General features: G+C 49.4%; 1 protein-coding gene across 3 annotated transcripts in view; it reads left to right on the forward strand.

The window, feature by feature from the left end:
• Positions 1-1,820: 1,820 nt before the first annotated feature.
• The window catches only part of UCMA (upper zone of growth plate and cartilage matrix associated), a 13,181-nt gene continuing 2,219 nt past the window's right edge, over positions 1,821-12,782 (forward strand). Inside the window, exons 1-4 of one of the 3 annotated variants that reach the window (XM_011968138.1) lie at positions 1,821-1,932; positions 2,340-2,405; positions 2,507-2,602; positions 6,366-6,464. In XM_011968138.1, the coding sequence (XP_011823528.1) occupies positions 1,875-1,932; positions 2,340-2,405; positions 2,507-2,602; positions 6,366-6,464 (319 nt within the window). In that variant the 5' untranslated portion in view covers positions 1,821-1,874. The remainder of the gene's footprint in view (positions 1,933-2,339; positions 2,406-2,506; positions 2,603-6,365; positions 6,465-12,782) is intronic. The other 2 variants (XM_011968139.1, XM_011968140.1) reach the window with 2 other exon arrangements.

A 12,782-nucleotide genomic window follows, 5' to 3' on the forward strand; every position in this document is an offset into this window, starting at 1 on the left:
CCAGCACTTTGGGAGGCCAAGGTGGATGGATCACCTGAGGTCAGGAGTTTGAGACCAGCCTGACCAACACGGAGAAACCCCATCTCTATTAAAAATACAAAATTAGCTGGGCATGGTGGTGCTTGCCTGTAATCCCAGCTACTCAGGAGGCTGAGGCAGGAGAATTGCTTTAACCCGGGAAACAAATGTTGCAGTGAGCCAAGATTGCGCCATTGCACTCCAGCCTGGGCAATAAGAGTGAAACTCTGTCTCAAAAAAAAAAAAAAATTAGCCAGGTGTGGTGGCACCTGTAGTCCCAGCTACTCCTGAGGCTGAGCAGGAAAGGATCACTCGAGGCTGGGGAGGTGAACGCTACAGTGAGCTATGATTGCAACACTGCACTCCAGCCTGGGCAGCAAAGCAAGACCCTGTCTCCAATAAATAAATAAATAAATAAATAAATAATATATTGTGTTATTTCATTTCACTTCATTCTCAGAGGACTAATGATGTCCCTGAGAGTCCCCCATTTGGTAGGGATGAAGTAAGGATTGTACCAAAGGGCAAATTGTGACCTTGGAACCAGGGGACTGTCAGAACTCAGCCTCCAGGAGCCTCGTGGAGAATACAGATGAACATCCTTCCTCAGGTCTCAGGAGCAATAAGAAGGAAATGCTGTAGATATGATGTGAACGCTTGTGTGTTGGGCAAGAGAGTGACGGTTTAAAAAAAAATTTTAACTCCTTTGACATCCCTCGGAGCTGACTGTGTTGACACAGATGAGTGGGGAAAGTGAGAGTCCCATGAGTCAGGACCACATTTCTGAATTTTTTTCTGGTTCCTTATTTCTCTGTGAAAGACCCAGTTCTCTAGTGCTGAGCCAGAGCATCCTGGAGCATCCAGATAGCATTTCTCCTCTCGGGCCACAGAAATAGGATCTGTCTCCATGACAATGGTGTCTAGAAGTCCCCCCATGAGATTAAGTCTGACAGGAGCTGTCCACTTAGCAAATACCAGGTCTCCATCCAGACTGAATCAGCGTCACGAGCCGTGTGTCCTGCTCCCAGCTTGACCAATGACTTCCTTGGGTCTATAGGGAAACTTGTAAACTCGCTGGCATATCACCATTGCTCCCCACGTGCCACACAAGGAGGCCATAAAACATTTGTCTCCCCCCCATCACAACTAGGATATAGAATGTGCTAGCTGAGAGACTTGGCCTCTTGGCCTTGCTGTCTTTAAAGGGCTCTGGGACACGTGGCCCCAGGGGTTTGTGTCTGGCTTGGCAGTGAGCATCAGCTGGGAGCAGCGCATCAGGTTAGCTGTTCTCTGGTCACTGTCAGCATGACCCACGTCTGTGTGTCGCCCTGATGGGTGTTCCAGTCATTATGGGCCCTTCTTGCCTGACATTTGGATCAAAACTCCCCCATTGATCCCCTCTTCCTCCTCATCCCCACCCATGCTTCAACCCTGAGGACCAGGGCCCTAACGTCCCTGGAGCAGGTGCCAGGACCTCCTTGACACAGCCCTTGGTCTCTGGAACCCTGACTATTAGGATGAGCCTTCCCAGCAGCAGATCCCCAGACACGGACATTGGAAAGGCCACTCCAAGACCGTCTCAGCCAGGGCCCTAACTACAAGCTCTGCTTCTGGAGACGTTTGCCAGGTGCCAAAAACATCTCCGGTGCTCCGTCTAGGAGCAGCCAATAGAGAGGGCAGCCCGGCCCCCTCCTCCTCTCCCCCAGTGGCATCCCAGCCTCCTGCCTCTCTCTCTCTCTTCCCTCCCCACTCCTCCCTCTCGCCTGGGCTGCCTGCCTCAGAAGTGAGGACCTGGGAGGGTGCAGGACGCCTGGTCTGCCCTGTGGGTCCTGGACGGAGCCCCCACCTCTGCAAAGATGACTTGGAAACAGGCCCTCCTGCTGTCTTGCTTCTCCGCCGTGGTGCTCCTGTCTAGTGAGTACGGGAGGGTCAAGGTGGAGGGTGTTAGTTACATGGTAAGGGAGACTTGCCAGGCACAGGTAAGGCTGCTCAGGAGATGCAGGTAAAAAGGGGTATGCTTATTGTTAAGCGGTGTGTGTGTGTGTGTGGGTGTGTGTGTGGGGGTGTGTGTGTGTGTGTAGAACACAATGTAATACAGAAAAAAAAAAAGTAAAGAAAGAAACAAAATAGAAAGAAAAACTCAGGCTAACTTGCTTGGTGGGTTCCTGGGGAGACTGGCTCTGCAGCTGGTATGTGAGACAGCACGGGGCTCCTGCCAGGGCCTGACAGGACGCTTAGCCTGGAAAGCAGTATGGGGGCTCAACTCAGGGTCTGGGCTCCCCTCTGACACTGCAGCCTCACTCTGTGCCCTTGTCCTACAGTACTGAGAGAGGGAACCGGTGCATCTGTGGGCACCACACAGGCGGCGGAAGAAGAGGTGAGTGAAGGTGAGTGCAGGGGCCACCCACGGGGCAGGGCAGGTGCAGCCAGTGAAGCAGCAGCCCGGGCATCCCCATGCTGCTGGTAACAGGCCTCTCCTGGGTTTCAGATGCAAAACAGAAGATTTTCATGCAGGAATCAGATGCCTCGAATTTCCTCAAGAGGCGCGGCAAGCGGTCCCCCAAGTCCCGAGATGAGGTCAATGGTAAGGATGCTGGAGGGATCCCCCCATCACCACCTCTGCTTGCATGTCCCGGCTCCTCCTCTCCCAGTCAGCCAGGCGGTAGGATGCAACCAGATACCAAGGGCTCACCCCAGGTCCTTGGGTTTCAAAGGGACTGCAGCTCTGAATGAGAAATTACACCCTATTTCCTGACTGTAGGTCGTACATTGGATTGAATACTTTGTCAGGGTAAGGAGGCCCCACCTCTGCAAAGATACTTGGAGACAGGTCCTCTTGTCCCGCTTCTTGGCTATGTTAGATTACTACATTAAATGCACCTAACAGGGATAAAATGCATTCGATTTCAGAAAGGTGTAGGGAGGGAAATCTATGTTCCAGTCTGGAGGAGCTCCACACATCAGTGTGGGCTTTGCGAGTACTGGCACAGCACAGCTTCTGTGTAAAAGCAACAGCTTCGCACAATGGGAAGGCACAGGACACTGGGTGCTGAGAAATGTGGGTCTGGGGACAGCTGTGCTGCTAAGTGGCCTTGGCTACTTCCTCCCTCTGGTCCTAATTTCCTTATTTACAAGCCTCTGAAAGAGCTGTGTTCAACCAGCAGTTTTTTTTTTAAGTTTTCATTTTCAATGCACTGGGGTGAGCCTGTCTACACAGCCTGCTGTAGGGCCTGTGGAGTCCTGGCTTCAGGGTCCTCATGTCTTTGACCTGTCAACCCCTAAGGGCATTTGAGTTTCTCCTCCTGAATCTGCTTCTTCCAAGACGCTGAGCTCAGACCCTACCGCCCAAGTCTCTGGCTTGAGTCTTTCCTCCTCGTGCCTGTGCGTGAATGAACTCTTTGTATTCTTCAGGGCACTCAGCAAGGTGATTTGCTTGGTAAAAATAACAGGACTGTTTTCAAATGATGGGAAGAACAGAGATAGAAATGCTTGGAGATGAAATTTCTTTAAAAAAAAAAAATTCTGATAAGCATAACAATGCTAGGAAAACCTCCAGGCCTCATACAACTTGATATTTAAAAGTTGGTCAATGTCAAGAAGCACTGAAAGGTTGGGAGGGAAGCTGGACTGTTCTTGATCAAAATTGAAAAAGCAATCTTCTGACAGACTTCCAGGAGAAATGCACGATTTTAGGCCAGGCAAATAGCTTCTGTCTTCTTTTTTTTTTTTTTTTGAGCTGGAGTCTCACTGTCACCCAGGCTGGAATGCAATGGCAGGATCTTGGCTCATTGCAACCTCCACCTCCCAGGTTCGGGTAATACTCCTGCCTCAGCCTCCCATGTAGCTGGGATTACAGGCGCTTGTCACCATGCCTGGCTAATTTTGGTCTAGAACTCCTGACCTCAGGTGACCCACCTGCTTCGGCCTCCTAAAGTGCTGAGATTACAGGCATGAGCCACCGCGCACAGCCTCTTCTGTCCCCTTAAGCCGACTCCAAACAATGAGTACACCATTTAACCTGAAGCTCCTCACCTGGGACAGAAGCTCGGTGTGTCTGTTAGTCGTGGGAGGTGCAGGACAGCCTGGTGAACACCCAGATGTGTGAACGCATCTGTTGTCACCCGGTCAACTCCTGTGGATGGCAGGAGGGCAGTGCCCAGCGATCCCTCAGGTTGGATAAAGGGCTGGTGACAGACACTTCAATCAACTTGAATTTGGAACCAGGAGACAGGCATCTGACATCTCTACGCCTCTGGGATAAAGGGTGAAAAGAGAGTGTGATGAATGCATGTTCTTGAGAAGGAACGTACACAATGCACAGAATGACGCATAGTATAAAATTACTATCTTGTCCTGAGGATTAAATTGTTACTATTCATAACCTCAAAGCTCCAGTTTGTGGCACCTCTGAAAAGGCCATTTGGGAATATTATTTCCTGTCCTGAGTACACAGGGGACAGAGAATGTTTCTTTAGGAATTGGCAGTGACTTACTAAGTACCCGCTTCCTAAACCCTAAGCCCCCCCACCTCCCACCACGGCTTTCTGGTACTTGGAGCAACATCAGGACCCACAGTGGGTGGGAAGAGGGAAGCTGAGCTGGCAGTGGCGTGTGGGAGCCTGGTGTCCTAGCTCTCCCCCAACCTGCTGTGTGACCTCTGTTAGGTCATGCATGTCTCTGAGCCTGAATCTCCTCTGAGAAATGTGTGGATGCCGAGTGAGAGGTGGGGCATGGGTATGGATGGGATAACCAACCCCTCCTGACAGACTCAAGTTTCTTGCAACTAAGTAGGTAACGGCAGACGTTTGGGAAGAAACATTCCAGACGTCTGGAATCTGCACTAAGCCCAGTTCACAGTTAACTTGATTTTTAATCTGAGTTAACTTAAATAATAAAAAAGTAACAGAAATAACTAGTATTTATATAATTCATTAACGTAAGCGTCTTACTTCCAAGAAGGATTTGAGATGGTTTCTGTTTGCTTATTTATTTATTTTGAGACAGAGTCTTGCTCTGTCGCCCAGGCTGGAGTGCAGTGGCGCGATCTCAACCTCCACTTCCCCGGTTCAAGCAATTCTCCTGCCTCAGCCTCCCAAGTAGCTGGGATTATAGGCGCCTGCCACCACACCAGGCTAATTTTTGTATTTTTAGTAGAGACGGGGTTTCGCCATGTTGGCCAGGCTGGCCTTGAACTCCTGACCTCAAGCGATCCGCCTGCCTTGGCCTGTCAAAGTGCTGTGATTACAGGCATGAGCCACCGCACCTGGCCTGAGATGGCTTCCAATATTATCATTTTGCAAAGACTTTTCGTTGCTTCTCCCAGCACCTCTGTAATATGGGTTGGGGGATAGGGAACCATCACTTTCCCCTTTCTCTGCTTCCTTCATCATCCCCCAGCCTCCTGTTGCACATCAGAGTTGATGGGGCAAAAAACCAGTACCTCCGTCGCCCTCATTTGATGTGAGGGGAATCCCACTGTGAGACTGTGAGGCGTGCTGAGGGACCGGTTCTTCTTGCCCTAGACGTGGCCTCCCTGGCTTCTTGGGTTTCTCCAGTTGAAGCTCATGTTGGGGGAAATACCTTGAAAGGAGAGACCTTTACATCGTTTCCTCCAGACAACCGGGAATTTTTATTCCAACAGCTGTAATGCTTGGTAAAACTTGTCTTATATCTTTCTCCTTATTGAACTATAGGTCTCTTAAACAGAGGGAAGGATTTTGTTTATTTATTTTTTGAGGCAGGGTCTCGCTCTGTTGCCTGGGGTGGAGTGCAGCAGTGCGATCATATCTCACTGTGGCCCTGAACTCCTGGCCTCCAGCAAGCCTCCTGCTTTAGCCTCCTGCTTTAGCCTCCCTAGTAGCTAAGCTCATAGGCGTGAGCCACCATACTTGGCTGGAGGGATGGAATCTTTGTTACTTGGCTTTTTAATTCCAGTGCTTAGCCTACATCCTGGCCGTGATAAGTGTTTGAAAATGTTGCATGGCTGTGAGATGAAGTTGGATTATTCCTTTACGGAATTCATTTCTCAGCATGGGATTTCTGGTTTCCCAGTGGCCTGGTATACTTGGATACATCACCAACTTTATCAGCAGAGCTAAATCATTTTACTCTTTGGGGCCTCTGTCTTCTCACCTGCAAATGAGGCAGCTGGATCCGGCAATCACCTTCAAATTTTAAAGTCTATGTCAGGAGTAAATAATTTCAGGGAAGTCTCCAACCACAATCCCCCACAAACCACTCACCCCTCAACCAGATGTGACTTCTCAGATGAACTGTGTTCCCCTAAGTGTGTGCCCCTAAATGTCCTCATTCCTGGGGGGCAACTCTTGCTTCTTTTGCTTTCACAGCGGAAAACAGGCAGAAGCTTCGGGCTGATGAGCTGCGGAGAGAATATTACGAGGAACAAAGGAATGAATTTGAGAACTTTGTGGAGGAACAAAACGATGGTAAGAACTCTTCAGCCAGTGTCTTCAGGGAGGTGGAGCTTTGGGGAGAAATCACATGGTTTGTTTTCTCTTCTTCTACCCAACTTTTTGTGTGTGTGTGTGTGTGTGTGTGTTTTTGAGACAGAGTCTTGTTCTGTTGCCCAGGTTGGAATGCAGTGGCGCAATCTTGGCTCACTGCAACCTCCACCTCCCAAGTTCAAGCGATTCTCCTGCCTCAGCCTCCAGAGTAGCTGGGATTACAGACGCCCTCAGCTAATTTTTGTATATTTAGTAAAGACAGGGTTTCTCCATGTTGGCCAGGCTGGTATTGAACTTTTCATTGGAGGAGGGAGAAAAGGGAAGGTCTACTTTCAATTCATATCCACAAGAGCCTTGAAAAAAAGGGAGGGCCAGGCGCAGTGGCTCGTGCCTGTTATCCCAGCACTTCGGGAGGCCGAGGCGGGTGGATCACCTGAGGTCAGGAGTTTGAGACCAGCCTGGCCGACATGGCGAAACCCCATCTCTACTAAAAATACAAAAATTAGCTGGGCGTGCTGGCGCACGCCTGTAATCCCAGCTACTCCACAGACTGAGGCAGGAGAATCACTTGAATTCGGGGGCAGAGGTTGCAGTGAGCCAAGATTGCGCCACTTCACTCCAGCCTGGGCAACAAGAGCGAAACTCCATCTCAAAAAAAAAAAGAAGGGAGAAAAATGGCTACACAGAACTTGAGAAGGTGTGGAAGGGGACAGAATACCTTTATTCCCATTGGCTTGGGGACTGTGGGGATGGGGCAACTGTTTGCTGACTGCGTGGATATAAAACTCCTTTCCCTCCCTCCTCCTACTTGGGCATCACCGTGCCGGTCTGTGTTCTCCGTCTAAGCACGAGAACTTAGGCTTAAGTTCCTTGGTAGGATCATATTGGGCAGATTTCAAACTCACTCACAGGTGCCTTATATCCACATCAATGTCCTGGCTCCAGGTCCTTCTCCATCCTGGAAAATCAAGACCTTTATTGACCTATTCAATGTACTCAGCCTCTTTACTTCCTGGCAGAAGCAAACCAGGAAAACTGAACTCAGAAAACACCTTGCCTTCTACCCTCTCACCCCAGCCCCAGCATCGACATCTACAGCCCATCTTCAGGCTCCAACTCATCCAAAAACATCAGATCCCTGAAAATTTCTGTATGGTTTTCTTGTGGCTTTATGCTTCTCCTATTTGTATCCTCTTCGCTAAGCCTTGGTCTTTTGCTTACTAGCAAAAAATAAAGAGTAGGAAAGGCCCAGGGAGGCCAAGAGTTTTCGGGGGCTGAGGTGGGCGGATCACTTGAGGTCAGGAGTTTGAGACTACCCTGGCCAACATGGTGAAACCCCGTCTCTACTAAAAATACAAAAAAATTAGCCAGGCGTGGTGGTGCACACCTGCAGTCTGAGCTACTCGGGAGGCTGAGGCAGGCGAATTGCTTGAAACTTGGAGGCGGAGGTTGCAGTAAGCTGAGATCACACCACTGCACTCCAGCCTGGGCAACAGAGCCAGACTCTGTCTCAAAGGAAAAAAGGCCCAGAGAGACCAGTGTCTTTGGCCAGGCAATCTGCACACTTCATTCCTGTCCTCAACCCCTCAGTAGACAGGGTTCCTGTCTGCTCTCAGAAAGTGTTGGCTGCACCAGGGCTCAGTGGAGGATGGTGCGGCTGGGGACACGGGTAGAAGATGCCCTGCCTTTGAGCCACAGCCTCCCATGGGGTGGAATTTAATTTTGCTATCTATGAAGTACCCTCAAGGGTCACCCACACCAAACATCCTTAAGACCATTTAATGGGGATCAGACCAGTATACTAGAGAATATGTGTGTGTGTTTATTTCTTTTCCTTTTTTTTTGGCGGGGGGGAGGGGGACGGAGTCTTGTTCTGTCGCCCAGGCTGGAGTACAGTGGCATGATCTCAGCTCACCACAAACTCCACTTCCGAGTTCAAGAGATTCTCCTGTCTCAGCCTCCCGAGTAGCTGGGATTACAGGTGTGCACCACTACGCCCAGCTAATTTTTTGTATTTTGGGTAGAGACAGGGATTTACCATGTTGGCCAGGCTGGTCACGAACTCCTGACCTCAAGTAATCTGCCCATGTCAGTCTCCCAAAGTGCTGGGATTATAGGCGTGGGCCACTGCACCTAGCCCTGTTTATTTATTTATTTATTTGCTTATTTGGTCTTTCTCCAAATTTCAAGATTGTAATACTCCTGAGGAAAATCACCTGGTACTTCCTGGATGCACGTGAACTTGGACATGAGGCCCCAGTTTAGGTCGCCTTTGTTGGAGGGAGTCAGCTCTTTCAGTTCTCCTGGCTGTTTGCTCTGATGGACTGGGGAGGCAGCACCCTCGGAAGGCATCTCCTAGTGAAAAGGAAATCACCTCGGGTCAAGTGCTACAGGCTGTGCCCATTGCCCTGCAGGTGGCACCTGGCTGAGCCCTGCAAACAGGTGTTGGGCTTGGATCCTGGCAAATCAAACTTCCTTAGGAACGTACTGGGAAAACTTCAGGCTGTCAGAGCTTGGAAGCGCACGCTTCTGCTAGAGATGTGTTTATCTTGGTGGGCAGCTGGGGGAAAAGCATTTAAAAGTTGAGAATGTGGCCTTCAAAATTCCTTCAGTGTGATTTGGACTCATACTATTAAAATAGTATTCTATTTTGAGCAGTTTTAAATGTTTTAGGTCCAAAACTCTAGCATGGAGATGGAAAAACATTCACTGTTTTCCCTTTCGCGATGAATTCGGGATGCAGGGTTGGGCGCCTGCAGGTCCTCTTACAGGAGGGGGAGACAGGAGGCCCTAGGTCTTGCCCACACAGATGGAGAAAACACAGGTCTTTGGGGAATGCAGTTCCAGAAGCTGTTGTCCTTGAGCCCTTGCTCTGCCGGGCACTGTAAGGGGCCACCTAATCCTCACAACCTGCCTCTGAGACAGGTCTTAACAATTTCCAGCTCATGGTTTCAAAAACTGAGGCTCAGGCTGGGCACCGTGGCTAACACCTGTAATCCTAGCACTTTGGGAGGCTAAAGTGGGAGCATCACTTGAAGCCAGGAGTTCAAGACCAGCTTGGGCAACTAAGCGAGGCCCTGTCTCTACAAAAGAAAAAAAAATTCAATTAAAAAACATAAGGCAGGCATGGTGGCATGTGCCTGTAGGCCCAGCTACTCTGGAGGCTGAGGCAGGAGGATGGCTTTAACCCAGGAGCTCGAGACCAGCCTGAGCAACATAGAGAGACACCGTCTTACCAAAAATGAGAAAATTAGCTGGGCTGCTGGCATCTGCCTGTAGTCCCAGCTACTTGGGTGGTTGAGAGAGGATCGCTTGATCCTGGGGAGTTCAAGGCTAGAGTGACTATGATCATGCCACTGCACTCCAGCCTGGGCAACACAGCAAGACCCTGTCTCAAAAACAAACAAACAAACAAACAAACCCACATCAAAAATAAAAAAACTGAGGCTTAGAAAGGATACATGAATACCCAAAGAGACGTAGGTAGTAGATAGCCCTAGCATTAGAACCCCAAGGCTTATTTGCCAGCAAAGCTCCTGTTCTTGTAAATCAATGATGAGCAAATGCACAGAGGTCTTGGAGGGCTTCTTTGATCCACGAATTGGCCCCTGGATGGAGTGAGTGAGAAAGATAAAGCAGAGTAGCCCTCAGGGGGTCTCCCCAGAGCTCCATCAAGGCAGGGGTCACAAGGTGGAGCAGGCCTGGCCTCCTGAGGATGAGTTTTGGAAAAGGTGGAAATCATATCAATCTTCTCTCCTCTCCCTTGCCTTTGGCTCACAATGTTGCACAGGGCCTTGCTTGCCTGAAACCATCCCTGGGGCTCAAGGTGTCTGACTTCTAAGCCCTCCCCTGAGGCCCCTGACATACCTGTCAGTCAGGACCCTGGTTTCAGCTAGCTGTCTTATCTAACCAAGTTACCTACTCTTTTTTTTTCTTTTTCTTTTTCTTTTTGACGGAATCTCACTCTGTCGCCCAGGGTGGAGTGCAGTGGTGCAGTCTCAGCTCACTGCAACCTCCACCTCCCAGGTTCAAGTGATTCTCCTGACTCAGCCTCCTGAGTAGCTGGGATTACAGGCCACCACGCCCTGCTAATTTTTGTATTTTTAGTAGAGACGGGGTTTCACCATGTTGGCCAGGCTGATCTTGAACTCCTGACTTGAGGTGATCCGCCTGCCTTGGCCTCCCACCGTGCTGAGATTATAGGCGTGAGCCCCTGAGCCCGCTCCCGAGTCACCTAAGGGTTACTGATAGCAGTTGGATATTCGACATCTCCCCAAAGTACTTAACTTCATAAAAGGATGCCCACCAGGTACCACGTCTCAAGCCTGTAGTCCCAGGACTTTGGGAGGCCAAGGTGTTTAGCCCTGGCAACATAACGAGACCCCATCTCTGTTAAAAATTAGCCGGGCATGGTGGTGCATGCGTGTAGTCCCAGCAACTTGGGAGGCTGAGGCTGAAGAATCACTGGAACCCAGGAGGCTGTCGTGAGCTATGATTGCGCCACTGCACTTCTGCTTGGGCAATAGAATGAGAACTTGTCTCAGAAACAAAAACAACAAAAAAAGCGATGCTGAATCAACTTCTACGTCAAAACCACACTCTCAGGGTTGGCAAAGAGTAGCTGGTCTACTGGGCTTGAGAAATGTCCGAAAGACCTGAAGATGAACACACAAAGCTCTGGACTGGGCCTGGCTCTGTGAGCTCCAGGCTGACCCTGGGCTATCAAGTACCTAATGGGATTTTCAGCACCAAGGGGAGCACCAGCTCTGTGCCCACATAGGAAGGAAACACTCCTGGCAGCTGTGGTGCCCCAACATGCCCTGGTCACTGGGCCCTGCACCCAACTGGGCCAAGGTGAGACTAGGCCTGAGCACGCAGCTCTCACGGGTGCTAAGGACCAAAGCAACATTCTCATTCCTCATACCCTGAAGCCACCAGGCGGTCCTGTTGGCCATTGCCACAGAGGATGCCAGTTTCACTTTCTATAGTACCAAAATCAGGTTCATGGGCTTCTTGGTGAGGTCCACATTTGAGGAAACAGAGGTGAGAAAGACATCTTGGTTCTTTAATTCTTGACATTACCTTCTGTTGGGACTTCCCATCCTTCCAACATCTTTGACAAATGCATTTTAAAAATGTGGTAAAACACACATAACATAAAACTTGCCATTTAAACTCTTTCTCTCTCTTTCTTTCTTTCTTTCTTTCTTTCTTTCTTTCTTTCTTTCTTTCTTTCTTTCTTTCTTTTCTTTCTTTCTTTTTCTTTCTTTCTTTCCTTCCTTTCTTTCATCTTTCTCTTTCTTTTCTTTCCTCTCTCTTTTTTTCCCTTCCTTCCTCCCCCCCACTTCCTTCCTTTCTTTTTTAGATGGGTTTTGCTCTTTTGCCCAGGTTGGAGTGCAGTGGCGTGATCATAGCTCACTGCAGCCTCAACCTCCTGGGCTCAAGCGATCCTCTCACATTAGCCTCCCAAGTAGCTGGGACTATAGGCATGCGCCATCACACCTGGCTATTTTTTTTTTTTTACTTTTTGTAGAGACAATGTCTTGCTACACTGCTCAGGCTGGTCTCAAACTCCTGGCTTCAAGCGGTCCTACCAGCTTGGCCTCCCAAAGTGCTGGGATTACAGGTGTGAGCCACCACGCTGAGCATAAACTATTTTTAAGCATACGATTCAGCAGCATTTAGTACATTCACTGTGCAACAATCATTGCTATTTCCAAACCTTTGCATGGCTTCAAACAGAAACTCTGCATCCATTAAGCAATAATTTGCCATTCCTCTCTCCCGGCAGCCTCTGGTAACCTCTCTCTCTCTCTTTTTTTTTTTCCTGTTTCTGTAAATTTGCCCAATCTAGGCCAGGTGCAGTGGCTTATGCCTGTAATCCCAGCACTTTAGGAGGCCAAGGCAGGTGGATCACTTGAGGTCAGGAGTTTGAGACCAGCCTGCCCATCAGGGTGAAACCCCGGCTCTACTAAAAATACAAAAATTAGCCGGGCATGGTGGCGTGTGCCTGTAATCCCAGCTACTCGAGGTGGAGGCAGGAGAATCGCTTGGAACCCAGGAGGTGGAGGTTGCAGTGAGCCGAGATTGTGCCACTGCACTCCAGCCTGGGCGACACAGCGAGAGTCAAAACAAAAACAAAAGCTTGCCCATTCTAGACATGTCATCTAAGTGGAATCACAATATTCATTTGTTTGCATCTGGGCTTATTTCACTTAACAGAATTTTTTTTTTTTTTTTGAGATGGAGTCTCGCTCTGTTGCCCAGACTGGAGTGCAGTGGCCGGATCTCAGCTCACTG

This window comes from Mandrillus leucophaeus, unplaced genomic scaffold, assembly GCF_000951045.1.
Source record: "Mandrillus leucophaeus isolate KB7577 unplaced genomic scaffold, Mleu.le_1.0 Scaffold83, whole genome shotgun sequence".
NCBI lineage: Eukaryota > Metazoa > Chordata > Mammalia > Primates > Cercopithecidae > Mandrillus > Mandrillus leucophaeus.